The 27,706-nt window shown below is 59.9% G+C and overlaps 2 protein-coding genes and 2 pseudogenes across 19 annotated transcripts in view; 3 read left to right on the plus strand and 1 right to left on the minus strand.

Moving 5' to 3' along the window:
- Positions 1-1,047: 1,047 nt before the first annotated feature.
- On the plus strand, positions 1,048-11,069 carry LOC105496723 (Fanconi anemia core complex-associated protein 20). Of its 6 annotated transcripts, none has more exons than XR_011606770.1 (7): positions 1,048-1,134; positions 1,686-1,821; positions 1,909-2,177; positions 6,762-6,830; positions 7,008-7,054; positions 9,941-10,055; positions 10,886-11,069. XR_011606770.1 is itself a non-coding variant. In XM_071067870.1 (6 exons), the coding sequence occupies exons 1-5, from the start codon at positions 1,073-1,075 to the stop codon at positions 7,024-7,026; spliced, it is 555 nt and encodes a 184-aa protein (XP_070923971.1). In that variant the 5' UTR covers positions 1,048-1,072; the 3' UTR covers positions 7,027-7,054; positions 10,886-11,069. The 6 variants fall into 6 exon arrangements, 4 of the variants coding, with proteins under 4 accessions (XP_070923971.1, XP_070923963.1, XP_070923973.1 ...); XR_011606771.1 differs by having other exon boundaries at positions 10,889-11,069; XM_071067870.1 differs by lacking the exon at positions 9,941-10,055.
- A 113-nt stretch (positions 11,070-11,182) lies between these two features.
- LOC112429343 (uncharacterized) lies at positions 11,183-16,422 on the plus strand (annotated as a pseudogene). The gene is made up of 2 exons (XR_011606782.1): positions 11,183-12,200; positions 12,718-16,422. The product of XR_011606782.1 is annotated as an uncharacterized protein (transcript).
- LOC105496712 (protein kinase C zeta) overlaps positions 12,835-27,706 on the minus strand; it is a 148,622-nt gene continuing 133,750 nt past the window's right edge. For all 12 annotated transcript variants that reach the window (XM_011767278.3, XM_011767283.2, XM_011767282.2 and 9 more), the window contains 7 exons: positions 27,111-27,246; positions 26,913-27,000; positions 24,797-24,916; positions 23,991-24,070; positions 23,516-23,605; positions 13,527-13,642; positions 12,835-13,303 (listed from right to left, as the gene is read on the minus strand). In XM_011767278.3, the coding sequence (XP_011765580.1) occupies positions 13,216-13,303; positions 13,527-13,642; positions 23,516-23,605; positions 23,991-24,070; positions 24,797-24,916; positions 26,913-27,000; positions 27,111-27,246 (718 nt within the window). In that variant the 3' untranslated portion in view covers positions 12,835-13,215. The remainder of the gene's footprint in view (positions 13,304-13,526; positions 13,643-23,515; positions 23,606-23,990; positions 24,071-24,796; positions 24,917-26,912; positions 27,001-27,110; positions 27,247-27,706) is intronic.
- Positions 13,851-16,422, plus strand: LOC139357381 (uncharacterized; annotated as a pseudogene).

The raw sequence follows: 27,706 nt of genomic DNA on the forward strand, positions 1-27,706 counted from the left end.
AGAGGGGCACCTCCCCACTCTAGGTGCTGCTGCTGACCCCTTCCCTGAACACCAACCCATGGCCTCCAGGCCAGGGCCACTTGAAGGACGGTGGACCACTCCGGTGGCCTGGGTTCAGGGCGGGGCCCCACAGCTGAGTTCTGGAGGGAGGGCACAGACGACTGGGGGCTGGGAGGGGCCAGGTGAGGGGTGGGAACAGCGAGGGAGCCCTGCAGGAGGGTTGCCCAGCATGGCCCCAAAGCTGATGGGGCAGGGCAGGGCTGAAACTGCCAAGGAGTCCCAGAGCCCTGAGTGGCATCTAGCGAGGGCCCCTGACCCTGATCCCTGTAGACCCCAGCCCTTCCATGAGGGTGGCAGCCACTCCAGAGCCCAGCAGGGCCGAGGGAGAGGCAAGTGGTCTGGGCCCATGAGGCACTGGGCACAACCAGGTGTGGCACGAGGGTGCCTGGGCGTCTGCTGCCACCACGTGGCGGACTTCGAGGTCGCAGAGCCCAGGGTACAGGCAGGAAAGCCCCTCAGCTGCCCCCAGAGCCCTGGCCCAGGCCCCTGAGGCCCAAGTGAGCCACCTGGACTTTGTCACTTCGCTTCTTGTTTCTTGGTTAAGGAGCTTGAGTTCTACGCCTTTTGTAAAGAAACGGTGGCGGCGACGGCGGATTTCAAGCTTTATTTACTCCTGGAGTGGTCCTGGGAGGAGAGGCGGCTCCGCAGAGCCGGAAACGGGGGCGGGAGCTGTTGGGTGCAGCCAGGAGGAGGCAGGGCCTGGGCGGGGCGGGCAGCCATCGGGGTAACGGAGGGGGCTCCGGCCCGGGGCTGCCTGGACCGGAAAGGGGACACGGGCGGGGCTCCCCCAGCTGACCTCCCGCCGCACACGCCTGGGCCCCCACCCTCACGCCAGGCCCCCCTCTGCGGTGCAGGACGAAGGAACCCTGGCCTCAGTTTCCCCACAGGCTGGGATCAGGGCCCCTGGGGTTCCGACTGGCTCGGAGGGGGCGGCCTCACTGCAGCGGTCTGGGGGCGGGGCCTGGGGCGGGGGCGGGGCCTGCGCTCACTTCCGCCCGGCGCGCGGGCTCGGATGGAAGCGGCGCGGAGGCCGCGGCTGGGGCTGAGCCGCCGGAGGCCGCCCCCAGCGGGCGGGTGAGGCCGAGGGCCGGGCGGGGGCGCGGCCGGTTTTCCCGCTGCCACGTGCTTCCCGGCGCCCCCGCGGGCCTCCCGCTCTCTTCTCCCCCTGGGGAGGGCTTCCCGCCCCCGGGCCTACCCCCCACGCCCGTCGCCCCACCCCGCACCGCCATTCAGCGCCCGCCTTGAGCCCCCCACCCCATGCCGAGCTTCCCCTGAGCTTCCCTCGCGCCGCCCCAGGCCCTCCTGCGCCTCTCCCATCATCGCGTCTCCCCTGAGCACCCCACATGTGCCCACTCTATCTTCCCCGGGCCCTCCGCAATCTCCCCAGCCATCGTCTCATCCGCTGAGGACCCCATATTTTCACCCACCCCCCCGCCCCCAGTACCCCTTGTCTCCTCACTGCCCCAGCAGCCCTTCCCCCAACCCTGCCCCCCACCTCCCCCACCATCGAATTTCCCTCTGGTACCCCCCATCTCCCCGCTGTGTCTGCTGCAGGCCCTCCCAGGTCCCCCCACCATAGCGTTTCCCCGGCTGAGTACCCCGTCTCCTTTTTCTGTCCGCCCCAGGCCTTCTGGCGGCCGCCCCTGGTGTCTCCTGGGGGGTGATGAGCGGGAGCGGCTCTGGGCCGAGCTGCTGCGCACGGTGAGCCCAGAGCTCACCCTGGACCACGAGGTGCCTCCACTGCCCGCCTTCCCTGGACAGGTGTGCCCACCGGGCCCATCGCAGCGGGGGAGGGGTTTCCAGGGCGAGAGCTGCCGCTGGGCGAGGCCCAACAACTCCATGTTGCAGGAGCCCAGGTGCGGCCCGGAGCCCACTGAAGCCTTCACTGTCGGACCCAAGACCTTTTCCTGGACGCCCTTTCCACCAGACCTGTGGAGCCCGGGCCGCTCCTACCGGCTGCTTCGCGGGGCAGGAGGGCACCTGGAGTCCCCCGCCAGGTCCCTGCCCCAGCGCCCGGCACCTGATCCCTGCAGGGCCCCCAGAGTGGAGCAGCAGCCGTCCGTGGAGGGTACCGCCCTGCGCAGCTGCCCCATGTGCCAGAAAGAGTTCGGCCCCAGGTGAGTGGGCCACCCTGTGCCCCGCCCGGTTATCCATCCGTGTTTGGAAACCACAGCCGTTCAGAAGGTCAAGAGGTGGCCGAGCTCAGCGCTGGCTTTTAAAGCCCTGTTTCACACGTGGAAACGTGGTCCAGTGCTGTGGCCTGGCATGTCCGGGTGGCTGTCTGTCACGGGTCTGGGGTCCCCCTGCTTTCCGTGCTCTGGGGGCAGGGCAGGCTGGGGGCCCACAGACAGCGCAGAAGGAAGGCTGGGGAGCACTGGCCCCGGGTCCACCTGGCCATCTTGGAAGCTGGTGGCACCGGCGTCCCCAGGCCCAGAGCACGGGAACACCTTCCCCAGAGTGGGTCATGGGTTTTAAAAATGAAGATCATCTTTTTTGTCTGGAGATGCTTTTTCTTATTTTGAAGCCCACTGTATACTTACATATATATTTTTAAGTAAAGGGGAATGGAACCCAGTTTTACTAAGAAGATAGCCCAAACTGCCCAGTGCCTGGGCTCGTGTCTGGTGACCTCGGGGCCCTTGGCCTCCTGAGCAGGCACCCGGGGCCGGCGCCGTGTGAATGATGCTGGTTCCTAACTTTTGGTTGAGTTAATGGGCGGCAGGTTTCAGATCTCACGTGGCCAGGAGACCGGGTCCTTCAGTCATGCCTGATGCCCCTGGTCTTCTAGAAGCCAAAACAGCTCGGGAATGTGAAGGGACCGGAGTCCAAAGTTAGCAGCCAACAACAACAACAACAACAAAAAAAGGCCAGGCGTGGTGGCTCAAGCCTGTAATCCTAGCTCTTTGGGAGGCTGAGGCGGGCAGATCACGAGGTCAGGAGTTTGAGACCAGGAGTTTGAGGTCAATATGGTGAAACCCCATCTCTACTAAAAATATAAAAATTTAGCCAGGCGTGGTGGTGGGTGCCTGTAGTCCCAGCTACTTGGGAGGTTAGGAGAATTGCTTGAACCCGGGAGGCGGAGGTTGCAGTGAGCCGAGATTGCGCCACTGCACTCTAGCCTGGGTGACAGAGTGAGACTCCGTCTCAAAAAAAAAAAAAAAAAAAAAGGCCAGGCGCGGTGGCTCAACCTGTAATCCCAGCACTTTGGGAGGCCGAGACGGGTGGATCGCGAGGTCAGGAGATCTAGACCATCCTGGCTAACACGGTGAAACCCCGTCTCTACTAAAAAATACAAAAAATGAGCCCAGCTACTTGGGAGGCTGAGGCAGGAGAATGGCGTGAACCCGGGAGGCGGAGCTTGCAGTGAGCGGAGATCGCACCACTGCACTCCAGCCTGGGCGACACAGCGAGACTCCGTCTCAAAAAAAAAAAGAAAAGCACAAAACGACTGAATTAGTTATCAAAACCTGCAGCAGAAAACCTGTACAGGCAGTTCTTCAGGCGAGCCAGTGCTCATCCAGAGAGAAGAAGTGCCCTGGAAACAGGCTCCTCCAAAACGGGGCACTTTATGGAAGCAAGCCCTGCAGGGCCTGAGGTTGGGGTGAGCCCCACGGCACCCCCAGCACCCCACCTCCACGTCACACATGGACAGCACAGGGAGGGGCCTGGTGACACATACGTGGGGCTTGGTGGGTGAGCAGTGCAAGGGCCAGGGCCCAGGGCAAAGTGCCCCCGCCCTCCTGGCAGTGCCCAGACCCTGCAGCAGGAGCAGAGCATTTTTCAAAAACATATCCAGGCCCAGCCGTCGCTGCACACGCCTCTTCCTCGGGCTGGCACCTTGTGATTGTCGTGAACTACGGCGCTGTCCCACACTGGCGCCTTGTGATTGTCGTGAACTGCGGCGCTGTCCCACACTGGCGCCTTGTGATTGTCGTGAACTGCGGCGCTGTCCCACACTGGCGCCTTGTGATTGTCGTGAACTGCGGCGCTGTCCCACACTGGCGCCTTGTGATTGTCGTGAACTGCGGCGCTGTCCCACACTGGCGCCTTGTGATTGTCGTGAACTGCGGCGCTGTCCCACACTGGCGCCTTGTGATTGTCGTGAACTGCGGTGCTGTCCCACACTGGCGCTTTGTGATTGTCGTGAACTGCGGTGTTGTCCCACACGCTGATTCTGCTGAGGCAGGGGATTTTTTTTGTAATTGTGAAGACTTCTTGATTCCTGCCCATCAAAAGAAATCCTGGGGGCCAGGCACGGTGGCTCACACCTGTAATCCCAGCACTTTGGGAGGCTGAGGCAGGTGGGTTGCTGGAGCCCAGGAGTTTGAGACCAGCCTGGGCAACATAGCACGATCCCATCTCTAGACGCCTGGGCGTAGTGGCACCTGTGCCTGTGGTCCCAGCTCCTCTGGAGGCTGAAGTGGGAGGATTCCCTTGAGCCGGGAATTGGAGGCTGCAGTGAACTATGATTGCACCACTGCACTCTCGCCTGGGCGACAGAGTGAGATCCTGAATCTAAAAAAAAAAAAAAGTCCACAGACGGAAGGTGCCGTTGGGAGCCCCGGTAGAAATCCACGTTCTTGGCTGAAGCTCAGAGAGCCTCGTGGCCGTCAGGGCGCTGCCCCCTGCCCCCCGGGTAGGCGCTTTTGTCTTTGGATCGCCTGCTTTTCCAGATCGTCTAAAAAAAGACTCCTGAAGACGAGGACGTTCACGAGGAAAGAGTTGCCGTTTTGAGCTTTTTAAGCAGTTGCTGAAAGCTTGGCAGACTGCCTCGATTTTTCCTCAGTAGGCGTCAGTGAAGTCAGGTCCAGGCCTTGGTGTGTCTGGAATGCTTCAAGCACATTCGAACACTTGATTGTAAGGGAGAGCCAGTACTTTGGAACGGAACTCACCCGAGGCTGTGGCCATGGCATGGGCAGGCTAGCTGGGAGACAAGCCCCGTGTCTTTGGGAACAAGGGTTTGCACGGCCCGATGCCCTGGGACTCGTGACCGGACAGGACCCCAGCAGGGAGGCCGCCTGGCTTGGAGGGTCTGGTCTAACAGCCGGACTTGGCCTTGAACCGTCGCCCTGTCCCGCACAGACGCCTGCTGAGCCTGGAGCCCTGGCAGAGGCGGGTCTGAGGAGTGGAGCTGCCGGCAGGCCTCCCATTTCTCGCGTCCTTGGTGTTCTCCGGGTCACCCAGAGAACTGTCAAATGCTGGATTTGACAAACTATGTAGAACGTTCTTTGTGTCTTTAAGGTCCTCTTGTGGTCCTATTTGGACATTTTGTGCATTTTCAGACACCTGCGGGTCATGTGGGTGGATGGGAAGCTGGGCACCTGGTGAGGGTGCTGAGAGCTGGAGCTGTGTTTTGTCTCTGTTGATGTGGTGAGGCCCTGGGTTGGTCATCGGGTTTGGTTGGTTGGTTTGTTTTTGAGAAGGAGTCTCGCTCTATCACCCAGGCTGGAGTGCAATGTGCAATGGCATGATCTTGGCTCATTGCAACATCTGCCTCCCGGGTTCAAGCGATTCTCCTCCTGCCTCAGTCTCCTGAGTAGCTGGGATTACAGGCGCCACCATGCCTGGCTAATTTTTGTATTTTTAGTAGACACGGGGTTTCACCATGTTGGTCAGGCTGGTCTTGAACTGACCTCAGGTGATCCGCCCGCCTCGGCCTCCCAAAGTGCTGGGATTACAGGTGTGAACCACCGCGCCCGGCCGGTCGTTGGGATTTTAACGGCCCTGAGGCCCCTCACACTGCCAGATGCCAGCCCACCCAGCAGCCCTGCTCCCCTGCCCACACGCAGAAGCCACCAGAGGCTTCTAGGCTGAGCCCCCACTGTCCTGCAGTCGGGTTGGCCCCTCCACACTGCAGGGCCTGGATGTGTCTGCTCAGTAGCCGAAGCCTCACAGACGGGGCAGATGAGGCCGGGACGAAGCTCTTCCGCTGCAGGTAGGGGTCTGAAGGCATCTCAGAGGGCCCCACCCAAGGGACACTGCCTGGCAACCCTGGGACAAGATGACCTCGGTTCACATCTTAAGACCTTCTGGCAGCCTTAGAGAAAGCTTGTGGAGGGAGGGGCTGGTTCCCAGGATGGGCAGAAGCCGGAAAGTCTCAGACTGAGCGACCCTCGGGGGCTTCAGAAGGCACTGGGTGGGCTCTGCCAGAGTGAGGAGGCAGCTGATGGCCGCTGGAGCCGGCCCCGGGAGTGGGGGTCCAGCTATGGTCTGGAGAGGGGGACTTGAGGGTTGCAGTGTCCATACAGATGGGGCACAGGAGCCACAGGAAGGGACACGGCAGAGCCCAAGGGCCAAGCGGCGCTCCATGGACTGGTCTGAGGGCAGAGGCTGTCGGGGAGCGAGGGCGGTGTGGCTGACAGGTGGACACAGGGACATGTTTCTGTGGACTTGGCTGCTCGGTGGGGGGTGTATCCCCCAGCAGTGGTGTGTGAGGGATGGTCACTCTGATGGGACACCGGCCACTTGGCCTCCAGCAAGACCTAGGCCCGAGTCTAGGTTGAAGCCGCCCACTCAGCCCCGGGACGTCGTCCCCGGCGGCTCTGCTGAGCACGCCAGCTATGGTGCCCTCGGGGGGTCATGGCCGGAAGTCGACCGTCCTGGCTTCCAGGGCCACACCTTGGCCAGGCCGGTGATGGTCGTGTCTGGCCGCTCCAGTTGGGCTGATGGGGCAGTGAGTGAGTGCGGCTCCTCCCTTGCAGGCTGACCCAGCTGGATGTTGACAGCCACCTGGCCCAGTGCTTGGCGGAAAGCACAGAAGACGTGATGTGGTGAGCACCATCCAGGGAGCCCTGCGCAGTGTGCGGCGCCCGGACGCGCCCTCCCCCTGCAGAAGCCCCTCCTCTCAGCTCTCCAGCTTGTGCATTAAAGCAGGGCGGGCGCCTGTCTCTGTCTCTCTTCGTGTTGTGATGGAACATCTGTGTTTTTCTTTCTGACGTTTGGTTTAGGGCAGATTCACTGCAGTGAAATCAGAACCGGACACAGCCCCAGGCGGGTAAGCTGACCCCTTTCACCTGGCGCCCCGCAGGGGACGGCGGACGGGCTGAGGGCCGCTCGCTTTCCTAACTTTGTGGACAGGCCTGGTTCGCTCACGTGCAGTCACGGTTTTGTCCTTTTTTTTGAGACAGGGTCTCGCTCTGTCGCCCAGGCTGGAGTGCAGTGGTGCAGTCACGGCTCATTGCAGCCTCATACTCCTGGGCTTGATGATCCTCCCACCTCAGCCTCCTGAGTAGCTGGGACTACAGGTGCGTGTCACCACACACAGCTACTTTTAGTACTTTTTGTACAGATGGAGGGGTCTTGCCATGTTGCCTAGGCTGGTCTTGAACTCCTGGGCCTGAGCAATCCTCCCGCCTTGGCTTCCTGAAGTGCTGGGATTATAGGCGTGAGTCACCGGCCCCAGCCTCTGGTTGCGTTTTTTGTTGTTGTTGTTTTTGAGACGGAGTCTCACTCTGTCGCCCAGGCTGGAGTGCAGTGGTGTGGTCTCGGCTCACTGCAAGCTCCGCCTCCCAGGTTCACGCCATTCTCCTGCCTCAGCCTCCTGAGTAGCTGGGACTACAGGTGCCGCCACCATGCCCAGCTAATTTTTTTGTATTTTTTTAGTAGACACAGGGTTTCACCATGTTAGCCAGGATGGTCTCGATCTCCTGACCTTGTGATCCGCCCACCTTGGCCTCCCAAAGTGCTGCGATTACAGGCATGAGTCACTGCACCCAGCTGGTTGCGTTTTTTTGTTTTTTTGTTTTTTTTTGAGATGGAGTCTCACTCTGTTGCCCAGGCTGGGATGCAGTGGCCGGATCTCAGCTCTCTCAGCTCACTGCAAGCTCCGCCTCCCGGGTTTACGCCATTCTCCTGCCTCAGCCTCCCAAGTAGCTGGGACTACAGGTGCCCGCCACCTCGCCTGGCTAGTTTTTTGTATTTTTTAGTAGAGACGGGATTTCACTGTGTTAGCCAGGATGGTCTCGATCTCCTGACCTCGTGATCTGCTCATCTTGGCCTCCCAAAGTGCTGGGATTACAGGCTTGAGCCACCACGATTTTTTCATTTTTTAAGATGGAGTCTTGCTCTGTCACCCAGTCTGGAGTGCAGTGGTGCGATCTTGGCTCACTGCAACCTCCGCCTCCCGGGTTAAAGCGATTCTCTTGCCTCAGCTTCCTAAGTAGCTGGGATTACAGGTATGCGCTACCATGCCTGGCTAAATTTTGTATTTTTAATAGAGACAGGGTTTCACCATGTTAGCCGGGATGGTCTTGATCTCCTGACCTCGTAATCTGCCCACCTCAGCCTCCCAAAGTGCTGGCATTACAGGTGTGAGCCACCGCACCCGGCTTTTTTTTTTTTTTTTTTGGAGATAGAGTCTTGCTCTGCTGCCCAGGCTGGAGTACAGTGGCCAGATCTTAGCTCACTGCAAGCTCCGCCTCCTGGGTTTATGCCATTCTTCTGCCTCAGCCTCCCGAGTAGCTGGGACTACAGGTGCCCGCCACCTCGCCCGGCTAGTTTTTTGTATTTTTAGTAGAGACGGGGTTTCACCGTGTTAGCCAGGATGGTCTTGATCTCCTGACCTTGTGATCCTGCCCGTCTCGGCCTCCCAAAGTGCTGGGATTACAGGCTTGAGCCACCACGCCCGGCCTTTTTTTTTTTTTAAATATGGAGTCTTGCTCTGTTGCACAGGCTGGAGTGCAGTGGCAGGATCCCAGCTCACGCAACCTCTGCCTCCCGGTTTCAAGCGATTCTCCTGCCTCAGCCTCCCGAGTAGCTGGGACTACAGGCGCCCGCCACCATGCCCGGCTAATTTTTTTGTATTTCACTGTGTTAGCCAGGATGGTCTCGGTCTCCTGATCTCGTGATCTGCCCGCCTCGGCCTTCCTAAGTGCTGGGATTACAGGTGTGAGCCACCGTGCCCGGCCTTTATTTATTTATTTATTTGAGATGGAGTCTTGCTCTGTTACCCAGGCTGGAGTGCAGTGGCACGATCTCAGCTCACTGCAACCTCCGCCTCCTGGTTTCAAGTGATTCTCCTGCCTCAGCCTCCTGAGTAGCTGGGATTATGGGCATGTGCCACCACGCCTGGCTAATTTTTTGTGTTTTCAGTGGAGACAGAGTTTCACTGTGTTAGCCAGGATGGTCTCAATCTCCTAACCTTGTGATCTGCCCACCTCGGCCTCCCAAAGTGCTGGGATTACAGGCGTGAGCCACCGCGCCCGGCCATTGGTCGTGTTTTAATTCCCCAAAATGAACTTGCAGCTGCAGCTAGTGATGAAAAAGGCAGGCTCCCGCCACCATGTGCTGCGGCCTGTGGGCCTGGAGCTCCTCAACCCCTAGGTTGAAATTCTCACCACAAGGCGAGGCCTCTGGTGAGAGGCCAGGAGGTCGGGCCAGCACCTCTTGATGGGATTAGTGCCCTGTAATGGAGACCCCGGGGAGTTCCCTTGCTCCTTCCACCGTGTGGGACACAGGCCAGAAGAGGGCCCTCCTCTGGAGTCAAGGAGTCTGGCTGAAGCCCCGGGTCTGTGGTCATTTGTTAGGGCTGCGGGAGCGGAGACTCTCTGTGGTGTGGGGCTCCAGGGCCTCATCACCCGCCAGGGCTTTGAGGCAGCTTCTCCTGAAACCAGGAGTTTCTGAGGAAGGACAGCAGCAGTGGGCATCTGGTTCACCCAGACCTGTCAGCCACTGTCTGCGTGGGCTCACGGTGCGAGTGGAGCACGGGGAGCAGCGTCTTCAGGGCGCTTCCTGTCCACTGCTGTTCAGCCCCCGGGTTCTGGAGAGCCGCGCTCTGCGGGCTCAGCCCTGACCCGTCTGTGGTGGCCGAGGGAACAGACCTGGGGGCAGACGTGGTGTGAAAACCAAGATGGACACCCAGATGTCTGTATTTTCCTTTCAGTGATGGCTGCAGATAGGCTGCGACAAACATGGAGCCATAAATGCAGATCACTAAGGGAAAGAAAATGCTACACTCTGTGATTCCAACCCTAGCATGTCCTGGAAAAGGCAACACCGTGAGGACCTAAAACGTCAGAGGGTGCAGGGGCTAGGAAGGCACAGGCGGAGCCGAGGAGGTCTCCGGGGCGTGGACTTCCCCGCATGGCCCCACAGTGGTGAATCCAGTCACGCGCCTGTCCACACCCACGGGACTGACAGCCTCTGGCGAGCTCGGCGGGAACTCTGGCCGTGGGGTGATGACAAGGGCAGGCCCAGCAGCTGTCAGCAGCGTGCCCTGTGGTGGGCAGGGCATGGGGACTCTGTGCTGCACCTTCTGCTCATTTTGCTGGGAGCCCAAAACGGCCCTGATAGAGGCCTTCTTAAGAAAATGGCTTCATGCCGGGCTCAGTGGCTCACGCCTGTAATCCCAGAACTTTGAAAGGCCGAGGCAGGCGGGATCACCTGAGGTCAGGAGCTCGAGACCAGCCTGGCAAACATGGAGAAACTAAAAATACAAAAATTAGCCGGGTGTGGGGCAGACGCCTGTAATCCCAGCTACTGCAGAGGCTGAGGCAGAAGAATCGCTTAAATCTGGGAGGTGGAGGTTGCAGTGCGCTGAGATCTTGCGACTGCACTCCAGCCTGGGCGAGACTCTGTCTCAAAAAAAAAAAAAAAAAGAAAATGGCTTGAAAAACCTTTGCTTCTTGGAAACACCTACTTTTTTTTTTGAGACGGAGTCTCACTCTCCAGCCCAGGCTGGAGTGCAGTGATGCAGTCTCGGCTCACTGCAAGCTCCACCTCCCAGGTTCACACCCTTCTCCTGCCTCAGCCTCCCGAGTAGCTGGGACTATAGGCGCCTGCCACTATGCCTGGCTAATTTTTTTTTTTTTTTTTTTTGTATTTTTAGTAGAGACGGGGTTTCACCGTGTTAGCCAGGATGGTCTAGATCTCCTGACTTTGTAATCCACCCGCCTCAGCCTCCCAAAGTGCTGGGATCACAGGCGCGAGCCACCGTGCACGGCCAAAAACACCTACTTTTAATAATAATAATGATGTAAGCATTTTCATTAAAGTCTTTAATGGATGTATAAGACTTTGAATGACCCTGGCCATCGAGGGTGTCATCCACGGGAGAGCCGGTCAGCCACGGGCTCCATGGGCAGCTACCCCGCACCGCGCCCACGCAGGCCCACCGTGCAGCCCCCAAGTCACCAGAGTTTAGGAATCACTTCCAAAAGACACACCGTTGTGACTGGAGCCATTGGCAAATATCAGGATTTTCCAAAGCACACTTCAATACATCCTTCACTTTAATTTATAAAACAAATGACGGAATAGAAAAGTCTCCCCTGTGATGAGCACAGTGTTACTCACATTGTGTACAAGAACAGCCCAACTGGTAACCGGCACGCTGTTGGCAACACGGCAGTATTTAGGTCAGTGCCTTAAATATTTAACAAATCAAGGAGGGTCATGGAAAGCAGTTTGCTTGTTAACCACTTCCGGGATACACTGGGGGTCTCCCACTCAAGGTGGGGTCCCAGCAGCCCTGCTCCCCCGGCAGGTGTGACTTCAGCGGCTGCAGGCTGGGCCCCGCTACCTGGACATCCCCACGCTGGTCTGGGTCACCTGTGTGAGACCCAGGTCGGCTCCTGGACCCTGCCCTGGAGCTTCTAACTTTCCATCTTTGGAGGAGAGTCTCACTGGCTAAGGTTGGGAGTGTGGCTGGAACCCATCTCCACATTCCACCCAGAAGCCTGAGCTGGGGGAGGGGCGGGGTGTGCCCAGCGCCGTTCTTGTCCCAGCACCTGGGGCTCGGGTGTGAATCCACCACGTCGTGCTCAGCGCCAGGCATGGAGCGGTGCCCTGAGAAACCTGAGTGTAGGGTGGACCACGCTCACCTGGTGGGTATGACTTTGAGGCAAGGCAAGGCGTGGCGCGAACCTCCTAACTTGAGGTTTTCGTATCTCCTCCCGAAGCCACCAGCCGCACGGTGGGGTGGAGCGGCCCCTGAGTCATGGAGGCCTGGGGTCTCCGCCTGGCCAAGAGGGCTGCGTGGCAATTTCCACACCTGTGCACCAGGCCCCACTCAGAGGCACGAGGTGGTGCGACCCCCCTCCCAGACAGCTCAGAAGACGGCTCCGCCACACCTGACCCCTGGCAGCCGGCAGACCTGCCTCTAGGAAGCCTCGGCTCTGGGCAGCTGTCCCTTCACCGGAGGGGTGGGAGGACGGAGAGCGCGGGCGCGTCCCGGGAGCAGGAGGGAGCGGAAGGTCCGTGCTGCTGGGAGGATTGCCTGTGTTTCCGGATGTCTGTAGGGTCATCATTTTGAACTTTAAGGCTGGGGTCTGTCACACATACATCTGTTAGTTTTCCCTAACTCTCAGTACTGTGTGACAGGTAAGAATATTTTCCAAAAGTCAAACGCGTTGCACGAGGGATCGTGCAGGCACTGCTTAGTGTGGTCAGAAATGGATTTGTGCAGATTTAGTTTTCAATTTTCTTTTTCTCTTTTTTGGTCTACTGTGCTTTGGTGAGCCACATTTTAGAATCTCTATGATCCAATTTCCCCATCGGTCCAGTGAGCTGGCTGGCCCAGCCGCCACCTGCTTAAGGTGTCACTTCACCCTGAGACCACAGCGGCTGGGCACACGCTCTGCAGGAACAACCACAGGAACTTACCGGGCTTTAGGAAACGGTGCGAGTTTGTACACTTCTTGATTGCGTGTGTCCCCACAGGCACTTACACTCCCGCCCCCACCTGTGTCCTGCTGGCTCCTAACCTGCCCCCCTCCATGTGGCTGCGTCGGAGACGTGGGGCAGGCGCCACTCACGGAAAAAAGGCATCAGAGGGGCTTCCACATCATCGGAACTTTTATTCCTCAGGACGCTACACGCTCCCTTTCCTGGCGGGGCAGGTCAGTGCATCGAGTTCTGTTTCCGTGGAAAATGTGCACCTTGGAAACTGCATGACAGCCCCTCAGCAGGGTCCCCGCGGCCACCGCGACACAGGCTCAGCAGCAAGTTCCTCCAGCACGAAGCTGGCCTGCCCGGGCCCAGGTGTGAGGGACCGTTCTGCTCCCAGCAGCGCCTGCCGACGCTTCCCTCCGTGGTCTCGGCGCAAGCGTCTGTCCCTGGCTGCCCTCGGAGCCGTGCCCAGCCTGGCATGCATATGCGGTGGTTAAGGATACAGTTAAAGGGTCAATCACGCATGTCCACGACAGAGACGCAGCGGCCTCACACCGACTCCTCGGTGGACAGCAGTAATGGGTTGATGTACTCGAAGCCTTCGAACTCCGACTGGTCGATCCTCTTTATGGCATCCCTGTGGGCAAAGGCGGCAGGGGGCGGGGGGATGACCTGTGTTCATTCCCTCTGGGGAGGGGAGTCACATTCGCAAAAGAATCCTCCCCCAACGCCCACCGGAGAGAGGACGCCAGCGGGCGGGACTCAAGGGCAGGCCGGGTCACCAGCCGCCCAAGGTGCCGGCCTGCCATGGGGCTGCCCAGGGGGGGTGCTCCGGGGTCCCCGCACCCAGTGGGACTTACTCATCGTCTGGGGTCAGCTGCACGGGCTCGCTGGTGAACTGTGTGTCAAAGTTGTCCAGACCGTAGTCGTCCGTGATCTGTGGCTGGAATGGAGGGAGCGCCTGCTTCTTCTCCAGCTTGGAAAAACAAGGCAAGAAGGGTCAGCTCCGCGCGGGCATCATCCCTACCAGATTGAGAGTTCCGCATGCACTTGAATCACAGAATGAAACACTGAGAAACTCAGCATTTCAATCTGCCTAGTATTTGAATGCCAAGTGTTTCTTCTTACAACACAGAACCTAGAAAATCTCCAAAGTCAGAAAAATTGTTGTCGAGCTGAGAGGAATGCCGGAAGTGTGGGCCACGCTGGCCACATGTGGGACGGAGCGGGACCCCCGGCCACCCTTGTGAGGCCACCCCCTTCCTGGGGGTCCTTGTTGAGAGGGGCACCAACGCTAACTGGCTGAACAAGCCGTCTCATGACGTCTTGGAACCCTGACCATAAAGGCGCAGGACCTGCCCACAGCACCCTGCCTGCACTGGTACCGCACGATCCATCTGTCAGGAGCCTCCTGCCGGCCGTTTCTGCCTATCCAGGCATCGACTTCAGAATCTCAGGTGCTGCTTGGCAGGAAAATGCCCAGCAGGTGGGCCTCGGCTCAAGGCTCACTTCTGGCCACTGCGTACTGGGCCTTGGTGATGCACCTGTGCCAGGGAGGGCAGAACGCTGGTGCCTGGCGCAGGTGCCACAACACACACAGGTGAGGACAATGAAAGCCCCTCAGTTCCCCCGACTCATGGCCACTTGTCCCAGTGACACAGCTATGCTCTCTCACCCACCCACAATAGGGTCTGAATGTGCCCCCCAGATTCACAGTGAGAAACTCATTCCCCAGAGCAACAGTGTAGGAGGTGGGGCCCGATGGGAGACCTGCCCTCACAGACGGATTCCTGGAGCTGTCAAGACAGCTTGGGCATGGATTCCTCTCTGCCTTTTGCCATGAAGGCACGTGGCCTTCCTCCCCTCTCCCCTCCGGGGAATGCGGTGTTTGGGCACCCTCTTGGAAGCAGAGATCTGGCCTCACCAGACACCAAGCCTGCTGGCACCAAGACCCTGGACTCCCAGCCTCCACAGCTGGGAACAACCTCTGCTTCCTGGAAATAACCCAGGCTCAGGTAGTCTGTTACAGCAGCACCAAGACAGACGTTCACGCTCTCCCTCCCTCACTGTCTAACCCACTCCGACTCACGCTCTCCCTCCCTTGCTATCCCACTCACTCATTCACTCGCTCACTCTCTAGCCCACTTTTTTTTTTTTCTTTTTGAGATAGAGCCTTGCTCTGTTGCCCAGGCTGGAGAGCAGTGGCGCAATCTCGGCTCATTGCAACCTTCGACTCCCTGGTTCAAGCTACTCTCCTGCCTTAGCCTCCTGAGTAGCTGGGACTACAGGCGCCCACCACCACGCTCGGCTAATTTTGTTTTTTTTTTTTTTTGAGATGGAGTCTCGCTCTGTCTCCCAGGCTGAAGTGCAGTGGTGTAATCTCAGCTCACTGCAGCTTCACCTCCCAGGTTCACGCCAGGTTCACGCCATTCTCCCGCCTCAGCCTTCTGAGTAGCTGGGACTACAGGTGCCTGCCACCACGCCCGGCTAATTTTTTGTATTTTTAGTAGGGTCAGGGTTTCACCATGTTAGCCAGGATGGTCTTGATCTCCTGCCCTCGTGATCCGCCCGCCTCGGCCTCCCAGAGTGCTGGGATTACAGGCATGAGCCACTGCGCCCGGCCCTCTCTAGCCCACTCATTCACTCACTCCCTTGCTCTCTAACCCACTCCCACTCACTCACTCATACGCTGGCTCACTCACTCTCTAACCCACTTTCTCTCTCTCCTTCCCTTCCCTTGCTCGTTCTCTAGCCCATCCTCCCACACTCATTCACTGCCCCCCCGCCAGGTGCGTGCTCCTGTGCAAGACTGAGATCCAGCTGTCAGCAATAGGCACCATTTGACCCCAGCCTCATGGAGCCACCAGGCTTGAGGGGAGGACGTAACGTCACTCTGCTCCCTTTAGTGCCAGCCAGGATGGGGCTGGGTGGGTGCGGCTGGTGAAAAGAATGCAGCCTCCCAGTCGCTCTCCGAGGCCCCCAGCCCCTGCAGACCAAGCAGAAAGCCCAGCTCACAGGCAGATTACAGGGCACCCAGCAGCCGCCTTCCCTCCAGAAAAGCCAAGAAGGATCCCAAGACCAGAAATGCCCCCAGCGTGGCTGTGCCTGTCCCTGGTGCCCTGCCTGCTGGGGGGCAGCACCCCAGATGTACCCTGCCCATGCTGGCACCACAGGGATCCCCATCCTCAGGACCCTCCAGTCATTCAAGCTAGAATTGGCGGGTTTCTGCCTGTATAGGCATCGGCTTCCGAATCTCAGGTGCTGCTTGGCAGGAAAATGCACAGCAGGAGGGGCTGGGCCTTGGCTCCAGGCTCCCGGGCGCACCCCCCGCTCTCCACTGTGGGGTCCAGAGTGATCAAGAACAGCCACAACAACAAAAGCCAAACTGGGAACAGAATCATGGAAAAAACCCTCATAGGCTTTTGGGAACTTACAAAGAAATGCTCACATACATTCTACTAACGTGGCACCTACTAAGACTCCACAAAATAGACAAACTTCCACGTCAGGCTGGACACGTGTCAGGGCTGTGGCCGTCTCAAAGTGGGGCCACCGGCAGCATCCACGGCCAGGCCACTGGGTGGAGACGGTGCTGGGGAGGAGCCGGGGGGATCAGGGCTGTCCCCTTAGGCAGAGCGGGTCACCTGTGGTGTGTGCACAGCAGGGTTGTGGGGACACAGGATGGCCCCTTCATCAGTTACCTACATTCTTTGTATGAAACACTTCCTGATAAAATGTGGAAAACGGGGTATTTTTCCACCTGAGTCCTGGGCTGCTTTGTAAACAAGTGGCAGGGCGGGAACAGAGCAGGACCCAGCTGGAGCTGGCTCAGCGTCCTCCAGCCCCTGGCCCAGCCCGTTCTCTGCTACGAGGGCTCGAGGTTGCCTCGGTTTCCCTGACAGCATCCCCAAGGGCCAGCGTTGCCTCCTCCTCTTGCTCAAAAGCCTTCAGTGCCCATCTCTGCAGCTGGAATGTGGGCTCCAGGTCGGGGCCCATGGTGGCCTGATGCCTTTTCCCACCGCTGCTCCCTGCACCCAGCCCATGCATGGACACCCTGGCCTCTCAGAACAGTGCATTTGAATGCACACTGGCCCCAGGTCGGACATTGTGGCAATAACAGGTGCTGCCCCTGTGGCTGCAACCACAGTGACCTGAGATACAACAGGGGGCTTGCTCTGTGTCAATGGGGCTGGGGGCCCAAGGGCTCCAGTTCTGAAGGGACATCTGAGAAACAGCCTGAGGGAGCTGAGGGCTGGAGCCTGGGGAGGGCACAGCCATGCAAAGGCCCCATAGTGGGCACATACCTTGTGTGCTGGGGGCCACAGAGGGGCCCCATGAGGCCTAAGTGAAGGGGCTGAGGAGAAAGACACTTTTGGACACAGGAGGACACTGCTCTCCATAGGGCCAGGCAGGATGCTGGTGGCCTGGAGGAGGTGGCAGGGGTGGGGCGGGGAGCAGCAGCAGGGCTAGGGGGCTGGGCTAAGGCCTGCGTGGCAGAGCATGGTCAGGCACAGGATGGATGAGCCCTGCATGTGCTGGGTAGGGCCTGGAGGCGTCCAAGGGGACAGCATGCTGGGGTCTGCTTTGGCCACACAGAAACATCCCGGAGTCAGTTTGGCAATGATCGGGGGAGGTCCCTGAGACCACCCGGCACTGTTGGGGTGATGACTGGTGAGCACCTGGGCTGCCACTGGATGCAGGGCCGGGCCCAGGAGGCAGTGCCCCAGGGGCAGCATGGGACTCCCAGGCTCCTGGTGAGCAAATCACAGGAAACGCCCAGAGAGCCCTGGAGTGGCGGCACAGCAGCGGTCATCCGAGCATCCGAGTCACCTGTGCGTCCGAGTCATCCGTGCATCGGAGTCATCTATGCGTCCGCGTCATCTGTGCGTCCACGTTGTCTGTGGATCTGAGTTGTTCGTGTGTCCACGTCATCTGTGCATCCATGTCATCCGTGTGTCCACATCATCTGTGTCCACGTCATCCGTGCGTCCACGTCGTCCGTGCGTCCACGTCATCTAAGTGTCCACATCATCCATGCGTCTATATCATCCATGTGTCCACGTCATCTAGGTGTCCACGTCATCCGGGTGTCCACGTCGTCTAGGTGTCCACGTCGTCCGTGCGTCCACGTCATCTAGGTGTCCACGTCGTCCGTGCGTCCACGTCGTCTAGGTGTCCACGTCGTGCGTGCGTCCACGTCGTCTAGGTGTCCACGTCGTGCGTGCGTCCACGTCGTCTAGGTGTCCATGTCGTCCGGGCGTCCACGTCATCTAGGTGTCCATGTCATTCACATCTAGGTGTCCATGTCATCCACGCATCCGTGCATCCGAGTTGTCTGTGTGTCTGCAGCCGGTCCCCACGCATTTTCATAAACACACAGGTCGGCCTTAAAGCCCCACCAAGGTTCCACCACTCAAGGCTCCAGCTGGAGGCCCCACGCCTGCCCTGTGCCACGCAGCATGGGGTGGACAGAGGGGTTCGTGGGTGGCCAGGCCAGGGCACTGCTGCCTTCTACACACTCCAGGCTTGAGAGTTTTACAGCCACACAGGTTGGCCCTGGGTAGTGGGGCCGGCACCAACCCAGCTGTGGGGCCTGTCCCTCTCCATGAGGTCACAGCTGTGATCCCCACTTCTGACGGCCTCCACTGCCCCACATCTCCCACAACTGCCTCCCGCCCATTCTCAACCCCCGCCCAGACACAGGCCATCTCTCTGTGGGCCTCTTGTCACCTGCCCTCTTCTGTGTCTTTCCGTTTTCCCCTCCCCTGCCACCGGCTCCTTGCGCAGCACACGACGTGGCCGGGTTCCTCCCACCGAGCTCCTAGGAACGTGCCTGTCGCGCGTGGGGCAGTCCTGAGGCTCCCACGACACGAAGCATCAGAGTCCTCGCTCCTCCCGGGAGCCTCCCACCGGCATGGACGTCAGAGTCCTCGCTCCTCCCAGCAGCCTCCCACCGGCAGCCCCAGGCCCACGCCATGGACGTCAGAGTCCTCGCTCCTCCCGGGAGCCTCCCACTGCCAGCCCCAGGCCCACGTCATGGACGTCAGAGTCCTCGCTCCTCCCGGCAGCCTCCCACCGGCAGCCCCGGGCCCACGTCATGGACGTGATGGGGGTGGGAGGGGCAAACTGCTCCTGGCCCTGAGGCAGAATCTCCAGCAACGTGGGCAGCAAATGACTCTCAAGAGAAAAGGCTGTCACCACGCGAACGTTTCCATCCAGGGGGAGATGAGTTAACACAGCACCGCCCGGCTGTGGGGGACGCATGGGGTTGGGCAGCAGGTGGTGGCTCAGCTGTTAACCCGCCACCCCGTTCACATCAGTGGGGAGCTGGGACCACACTGGGAAATCCATCACTTCAAATCCCAGACTCCTGATACGCACAAGAACACGTCACGTGATCCACAAATACTCGGGCTTTGTGATGCGCTAAGTACCAGGGGTCCTGCAGGGATGGGGACCCTCTTAGAGTGGCAGCCCCAGTCAGCAGGCCAAGACGTGCTGTCCGGGCCCAGTTCCTTCAGAATGAGCCTGTCTGTCACTCAAAGCTCACCCGGGACAGGCCCAGCAACCTCCCCACGGCCTTTGCTCCCACAGCCGAACTGGAGGACTCAGGATATAGGAGCCTGAGGATGCGCCTGGACTGGTGGAGGGTGGCATCTGGACACGACCCATGGGAGCTCCCGACAAGATGAGCGTCACCTCCCGGTGCAGGGGCAAGGAAGGTGGATCTGCCCTGCTGGCGGGGCCCTTGGCACACACCGCCTCTCTTCTCCAGGGCAGCGTGCAGAGAGGCCGGGCTCCAGGAGGAAAGCAGGGTTGGGGACCTGGTGCTGGGCCCCAGAGCCACACCCCAATGGCAGCAACTGCCCGAGCGGTGCTGGTTCAGCTGGGGGCAGGCCAGGAGGGGCTGGGGCGGCTCTGGGGTGACTGTGACCCCGTTCCAGCTCTACCCTCGGACCCTCGGGGGGTGGGCACTGTGTCCTTTCACCATCCACCCTGCTGCTCCCACCGCCTTCCCCGCAGTCCGTGAAAGAGACCCTGAGTCCACAGGTGGGGCCCGGGGCCTCACGCGTGCCCCGCTCCCACACGGAGCTGACACCCACCGAGGGGCTGTTCTCAAGCTTTGCCCACTACAGCCCATGGAACTAAGTCCAGCACAGCACCTAGGGGGCCCCCAAAGGGACCAGAAAGCAGCCGCTGCAGGAACAGGTGGCCCCCCTTGAAAGGCGAGACTGAGACCACCGGACCTGCAGCTGCGCCCTGAGCACCTGCCCAAGAGGAACGAACACAGAAGTGGGTTCACAGGTGTTCACAGCAGCACGATTCACAATAGCCAGAAAGTAGAGGCCACCCTATGTCCACTGAGGGTGGATGCAGCGGTGCGGTCTCCAGGCAGTGGGCGCAGTGAGTGGGGTTCAGCGCAGGAAGGAGGCAGCGCCACGTGCCACTGCGTGGGTGCACCTTGTGGAGACGATGCTGAGGGGAGAGGGCAGGCATGAAAGGCCGTGGCATGCCCAGGTCCATTTCCATAACCATTTCCATGACACGTCCAGACCAGGCAGAGCCACAGAGCCTGGCGGAGCAGCCACTGCAGGCTGTGGGGAGAGGCTGGAGTGGGTTCGGGTCTTCTCTGGGTACAGGGTGATGAAAGTGATTGCAGTGGTGTCGTATAACTCTGGGCCTGCTCAAAACCACTGAGTTGTGGACGTTGGGTGAATGGGGGGAGCACCTTCCTTCTGCTGAGGTCACATGGTGCACTGCATGGAGGTGGTGGTGACCCCACACCAACCCTGCTGAGGCCAGCTAAAGCCATCTGACCCGAACAGCCACACTTCTTCCTAAAAGCCCCAAGAGCTGATGGCCGGCAAGGAAATGGCAGAAGCAGAGCCGGCGGTCGGTGGTGGGGGCAGAGCCGGCGGTCGGTGGCGGGGGCAGAGCCGGCGGTCGGTGGCAGAAGCAGAGCCAGCGGTCGGTGGCAAGGCCTTTGCGGGCCTCTCAGGCGGTCGGTGGCGGAAGTCACAACGCAGCCCGCAGCAGCCAGGAAGAAGTGAGTGACGGGAAGCTGCTCGCATGGGCAGTCACGGGGGTGATTCTGCAGTGGTGGGACCCAGGTGGGAAGCCAGGGCCGCTGACTGCCTTCCAAGAGAGAGCCCACAGCCCGTGTGTGCCGGAGGTCACCTGGCGTGCTCACTGCAGGAATGCAGACCTCTCCCAGCTGGAGGCCAAGGGTGGCCTCGTGGTCCCCTTGAGTTCTGGCTGGGGCAGGGTTGGACTCACACTCAGATTAGACAGTGCTCCGAAGAGAAGGAGCCTCACTCTGCAGGCAGCCAGCTGTTCTCATCCGTCCACTCCCGGTAAAGCAAGAGTGGTTGAGAGACAAGATCAGGGGCCCGGATGGCATCGAGGCTGCACCCAGCATTGGGCTCTCCCGCGGTGCTGGTGGGCCCAAGGTGGGCGTGGAAGAGAGAGGGTGGGAAAGGCACAGTGGAGACTCAGCTGAGACGGGCGAGGGGAGGAGGCTGGGAGCGGGGATGTTGGCTCTTCACGTGATTCTACTAAGCACCTGCCACAGGCTCAGCTGTGTGGCATGTGGACCTGAGTGTGTGTGTGGATCAGAGGCGTTCTGTGGGCCAGAGATGGGGATGCCACCACTAACACCAGCTAGGCCAGGTGTGCCTGAGATAGACAGGGGAACGCCACCACTAACGTCGCTAAGCCAGGGGTGCCTGGGCCAGAGAAAAGGGGACGCCACCGCTAGCCGCTTCCTGGGCCTGAGGACGACAGTCAGAACCAAAGGCAGATCTCTTCTCCCTTATGCTCCCAGAGGCATACATTTAAATGAAGAATTTGCGAAGTTGATTCCGTAGCAGGTGCCTATGCTCAGAACATTTCTAAGTGTGTGCATCTGACAACCCCACGACAGAGGATGGCCCCGTCCTAGTTTGGCGGCAGCCCAGCTGGGCTCTGGAAGGGCTGTGTGCGGGCACGTTCCGACCACCTGACTCCACCTTCCCCCACGCTCTCACACATGCACAGGCAAAGCAAGTCCTTTGACTAGAAAGTGACTTGTTGGGTGGACCACAGGGGCCGGGGAGTGACCCCCGCGCTGGCCAAGGCTGCCTGGAGAAGTCGGGTGGGTGGGGGAGGGGAGCGCCCGCTGCCTCAGAGCTGGGCTTTCTCCTGGTTCAGTTCGGCCTCCTCCGAAATGCACTTAATGAGCTATCCAATCTGCCTTTCTTCCTCAAGAGTATATTTGAAAGGTTTTATTTCCGTAGCTCTGCAACCATTTACACAGCTGGAAACAAATTTCACAGACGGTCCTCAGCTTCAGACGGGGTCACCTCCCAACAAACCCGCCATGTGCTGGAAACATCCTGGGTGGAGAGTGCGCTTCCCACAGAACCCACGACCAAGCGGCGCAGCCTCGCCTGCCTTAACCTGCCAGACGCTCACGCCAGCCCACCGTATGGCAAAACCGCCTGTACGCTGACCCCTCGGGGCGTCCGGCGCCTCCTGATCACGTGGCCCGCCGGGGCTGCGGTCACCGCCCTCATCACCTGGCCTCACATGGCCAGCTGGGGAACGGTCAAAACTCAAAGCAGTTTTTACTGAATGCGCCCTGCTCACACGCCACCGAAATCAGATTCCTAAATCGAGCCAGTGTACGTCGGGCCCTGCCCACAGACTCACTCTCCTTCAATACCCGGCGCTAAAGCTGAAGCCGTGAACGCTGCCACTGCTGGTCCTGTCCAGTAACTGCTGATAAAACCAGCCACAAAACCAAAGCAAACGCCCTGCTCTAGGACGGCCCCCACTGTCAGATCCCTGTGGAAACAACAGCCAATGTGCTCATAGGCCAGGACACACGCGCCACTAGCTCCCGGCCACACCGAGCCAGCACAGTTGGAGGGTGCCAGGAAGCGCCATGGGCCAAACTCGCCCGGCCCCTCACTCTCCTGGCTCCGGAGGATGAAATGTGTCTCCCCATCCCTCCTCGGGGCCCTGGGGGCGGCCCCCCATTCCCAGCTGACCCTTCTGGGAGACAGGAGCCTTGGCTCCACACAGGTGGGGCCGTGCCAAGGACCAGCCCAGCCCGGTGGTGCGTGAGCTCACACAGCCCGCCCGCCCCGCACAGCCCCGGCTCTGTCCACCACTGGTGGGGGGTTGGAGGGGTGGGGGTGGGGTTGGGGGGGTTTGAGTGGGGTTGGGGTGGATACTGGGGTTGGGGTGTGGGTTGAGGGTTGGGGTTGGGGGTTTGGAGTGGGGTTGGGGTGGATACTGGGGTTGGGGTGTGGGTTGAGGGTTGGGGTTGAAGTTGGGCTGGGGGTTGGGTTGGTGGAGGGATGGGGTTTGGAGTGGGGTTGGGGTGGATACTGGGGTTGGGGTGTGGGTTGAGGGTTGGGGTTGAAGTTGGGCTGGGGGTTGGGTTGGTGGAGGGATGGGGGTTGGAGTGGGGTTGGGGTGGATATTGGGGTTGGGGTGTGGGTTGAGGGTTGGGGTTGGGTTGGTGGAGGGGTGGGGGTGGGGTTGGGGGGGTTGGTGGAGGGGTGGGGGTTGGAGTGGGGTTGGGGTGGATATTGGGGATGGGGTGTGGGTTGAGGGTTGGGGTTGAAGTTGGGCTGGGGGTTGGGTTGGTGGAGGGGTGGGGGTTGGATGGATTTGGGGTTGGGGTGGATATTGGGGTTGAGGTGGGGGCTGGGGTAGGGGTGTTGGGTTTGGGGTGGGTGTTGGGTTTGGGGTGGGGGTTGGGTGGATATTGGGTTGGGGTTCGGATGGGGTGGGGTGGGGGTTGCGTGGATTTGGGGTTGGGATGGCGATGGGGGTGTAAATGGGCTTTGTGATGCTTTACCAAGTCCCAGTCTATGCTGCGGAAGAACGCGTGGGACTTGATGTCTGAAAATCCAGTCTGTGGACGGCAGCCGAGCCTCTCTTTGGGGTCCTGGAGGTTAGAGTTCAAACAAGGACAAGTCAGCCCCATCCCGGAAGCCCCAGGACCCGCTCTCCTTGGTGGCTGCTCCTAGTGCTGACAAGCCCTCCCCGGATGCTCTGACCCAGCGGGTGGAAATCAGACGTTTCCTTTACTGAAAGCTCCTTCCCCCATGTTAGGCTTCGTTCCGTTTTCCTTGGGCACACATTCTCATTTTGTTAGGTGTGAGTAAAAACGGACGACTCACAGAACAGAGCTCAAATACTGAAGCGGAAAATCAGCCCACACACCCGATACATAGCAGCCGACGTGAAAAAATGGCCAACAGCCGTGACTGGCCCTCTGCCCACTGACACCGAGGCCACAAACGAGTTTGTCAGCCTGGCCAGAAACGTACCTTATTTAAAAATCCTTTTAAAACATGGGAGGCTTTGACGGACAGGAACCGGGGGATCCGGATGGGCTTCTCCAGGATCACTGCAAGGGCGGAGCCTGGTGAGCACTTCCCCGCGTGTGTGCGATTTGCCCAGCGCCGCCCAGACTCCTATTCTGAGCAGGAGCTTTGGGAGCTCAGACTTGGGGCCCTGGAGCCCCCTCCCTTCCTACAGCCCAGCAGTATCTATAACCCCAAGTCCCGCCGGGTCCTCCCTGGGCCTCCCGGTTACATGTGCTGGCATGTGTTGTGGGAACGGGCGTGAACCAGCGGCTCCCCCTCCTCAGCCCCAAGATCGCAGATGCACGGGTGCCTCTGCACACTGGCCACCAGAGGGCACAGCGGAGACAGCCACGGTCCCGGACCCCCACATCCCGCGGCACTGAATTCCAGACCAGAAGCAGGTCCCGGGGCCTCCAGGTGGGAGGGAGCCCATGATGATGGCTGTGGGTTTTGGGGGCGAGGGCTGTGCTTTCAGCTCCGTACAGCCAATAGCTGGGGCTCCAGGATGTGCTGCTGGCCAGGGCAGGAGGGAGTTGGAGCTGAATCGGGACAGGTCCTCTTTCCTGCTGACCCACAGGTGGGGTCACCCCACCCCACGGCCCGGGGAGTGGCATGTGGGACAAGGTCCGGCCAGGAGGAAAGGGTCCTGGTATGCTTTGCGTGGCACTGCTGCTCCTGGCCCCCACAGACCCCTCCACCTGCACCTTTGAAAAGGAAGGAAGGCAGTCACGCAGGTGAGGGGGACGAACGTGCAGCGGGGCACGCACCTTGGAAAAGGTAGTCCTCTGTGTTCATGTCCGGGTTGTCGGTGATGATGTCAAATGGGGAGCGCCCGGCCATCATCTCAAACATGAGGACGCCCAGTGCCCACCAGTCCACGCTGAACCCTGGGGGAGAGCACACGGCTGTCACCCAGTGGGGCCACGTGGGCCGGCAGCAGGGCAAACCTGGCTGCGGTTGGTTTTCATGCCCAGTTGACACGAGTGAGAGCCAGGGTCGAGTGGGCGGCACACAGGCCTCTGTGGCTTCCACTTTCCAGACAGAACCAGCAGCTCCGCCTGGCAGCTCGGCCTCCCTGCCACCGTCCCTGACACTATGGAGGTCTCCAGGCTGTCTCTGGGCTGTCAGTCCTGCCAGGGCACCTGTGACCACAGAGGCACGAGGCACTGGTGGATCCTGTGGATGACCCTCCTCTCTCGTTTCTGCGTTCACAGATCTAAGCTTGAAGAAGCCCTTTTGCTGCAATAACGGAAAGACTCTCCCGGGTTTTCTTCCACAGTCATTTTGTTTTATTTTTTTTTTTTGAGACGGAGTCTCGCTATGTCACCCAGGCTGGAGTGCAGTGGCCGGATCTCAGCTCACTGCAAGCTCTGTCTCCCGGGTTTATGCCATTCTCCTGCCTCAGCCTCCCGAGTAGCTGGGACTACAGGTGCCCGCCACCACGCCTGGCTAGTTTTTTTTTTTTGGTATTTTTTTAGTAGAGACGGGGTTTCACTGTGTTAGCCAGGATGGTCTCGATCTCCTGACCTCGTGATCCGCCCGTCTCGGCCTCCCAAAGTGCTGGAATTACAGGCTTGAGCCACCGCGCCCGGCTATTTTGTTTTTTAAAAATGTTCAAGTAGCCAACCTGATGGGAACGTGTTCCAGCGAATGGGGGTGGGAGGCCCTCAGCAGTTTTGCCCAAGGACAGCAGCTGCCCCTGGGTCCCCAGAAGTCCCCCTGCTCCCTGCTGAGGTGAGACGCTGCCGCTGTCCCCCCCCAGAATCCCCATCCCGAGCTGGGTTCTAGAATGGATTCCAGTCCTCCAATCTGCTATCTGTCCTTCTCTGGCCACGGAGACTTCCATCGCGGCAGCTGGGGAGCCCAGTTATCCCAGGGGTGAGTGACCTGCCCACCCTTCCTGCCCCACCCCCATTCTGATGGCAAAAAAATGTGTAAAAACATCTGAAGGCACACTCGTGTATGCCTCACTGAAAACACCAGCATGAGGCCGGGCGCAGGGGCTCACGCCTGTAATCCCAGCACTTTGGGAGGCCGAGACGGGTGGATCATGAGGTCAGGAGATCGAGACCATCCTGGTTAACACAGTGAAACCCCGTCTCTACTAAAAATACAAAAAATTAACCAGGGGTGGTGGCGGCGCCTGTGGTCCCAGCTACTCGGGAGGCTAAGGCAGGAGAATGGCGTGAACACCAGGAGGCGGAGCTTGCAGTGAGCCGAGACCGAACCACTGCACTCCAGCCTGGGCGACTGAGCGAGACTCTGTCTCAAAAAAAAAGCAAACAAAACACCAGGATGCAAAAGTGGATGGGGTGTGTACAAACACAGTATGCGTGTGCACACAACATACACGGATGCCCAAAACATAAACACTCAGCACAACACACCAGCACACACGCACACAGGGCTGCACACGCACGCCCACCATGTCCATGTTTCACTCCCAGAGACGGGAGAGGAGCAGAAACCCCGGTGTGCGTGGCACCCTCAGCCGCAGGGGCGGTGGGGTCCTCTCCACACGCTCCTGCACTCCCTGGTGCTCCCAGACACCTGCTTCTCCCCAGCCACGTGGGCAGCACAGGGACTCAGGTGCCGCACCCTGTCCACCCCTGCTTTCTGTGCCTTTCCCCTCCCTGTGCCCCTGGGGCTCCTTGGCAGGAGGAATCCTGTGCAGTGCCCTCCCCAAGGGGCTGCTCAAGTGGACACGGGAGGTTTTCAAGAATTCAAAGAAGGGGCTGAGACCAGATGATGACATCCGGCTGCGAAAGAGTGTGTGGCTTTTGGGTGGAAGATGGTCAGCGAAACCTCTCCCCGGCCGCTGGGCGAGGCGCGAGGCCGTTTCTGGCCCCGTGTGCTCCGAGAGGGGACGGCCGCGGCACTCACCGTACTCCTCTCCCCGCAGGATTTCGGGGGCGATGTAGTTCGGGGTTCCGCAGAAAGTGCTTGTTGTGTCGCCAGGGCCCAGGCCTTCCTGTGGGGGCAGAGTTATCACAAGAGGGTTCTTGTAGACACCACCCCGCAGGACAGGCGCCCTGAGCAGCACACGCGGGATGGTCGGGGGAGGCGGCCCGAGGCACGCACCTTGCACATGCCGTAGTCTGTGAGCTTGATGTGCCCGTCCGCGTCCAGGAGGACGTTGTCCAGCTTCAGGTCCCGGTAGATGATCCCCCTCTCGTGTAGGAAGTTGAGGGCGATGCAGATCTCGGCCGCGTAGAACCTGGGGGCGGGATGCTGTCATGGGGACAGGGCCTGTGCCGGAGGCTGCACCAACAGCTCCAGCCTGGGGGCCGCACGCTCCCGTTTGCCCTACCACGGGCCAGGCGTCCTCTCAACAACCAGGCCCAGGATTTGAAAGTTCAGTGCACAGGGCCAGGGAGGGAAATGCAATGAAAGCTCCAGAAAACCGCCCCATGCGCCTTAGGATGGCTTGCTGTCAAAGACACGGAGAACGACGTGGCAGCCTCCACACGGGGAGGAGCAGGCAAATAACACGACGGCTTCCACGCGGGAAAGACTGGAGCCCTGGCACGTTGCGGTAGGAGTGCAGAACAGCGCCGCTGCTGCGCAAGACAGTCCGGCAGGTCCTCGAAAATTAAACACAGCGCCAGGCTGGGCGGCTCACGCTTGTAATCCCAGCAGTTTGGGAGGCCAAGGCGGGCGAATCACCTCCTGAGGTC

Source organism: Macaca nemestrina, chromosome 1 (assembly GCF_043159975.1).
Source record: "Macaca nemestrina isolate mMacNem1 chromosome 1, mMacNem.hap1, whole genome shotgun sequence".
Taxonomy (NCBI): Eukaryota; Metazoa; Chordata; class Mammalia; order Primates; family Cercopithecidae; genus Macaca; species Macaca nemestrina.

What these genes read in the sequence shown, in the direction of transcription:
- LOC105496723 (XM_071067870.1), top strand. Translation starts at nt 1,073, where the DNA reads ATGGAAGCGGCGCGGAGGCCGCGGCTGGGGCTGAGCCGCCGGAGGCCG. An exon ending in TGCCCGCCTTCCCTGGACAG is followed by an intron (nt 1,822 to 1,908) that starts GTGTGCCCACCG and finishes TCCATGTTGCAG; the next exon opens with GAGCCCAGGTGCGGCCCGGA. An exon ending in CAGAAAGAGTTCGGCCCCAG is followed by an intron (nt 2,178 to 6,761) that starts GTGAGTGGGCCA and finishes CCTCCCTTGCAG; the next exon opens with GCTGACCCAGCTGGATGTTG.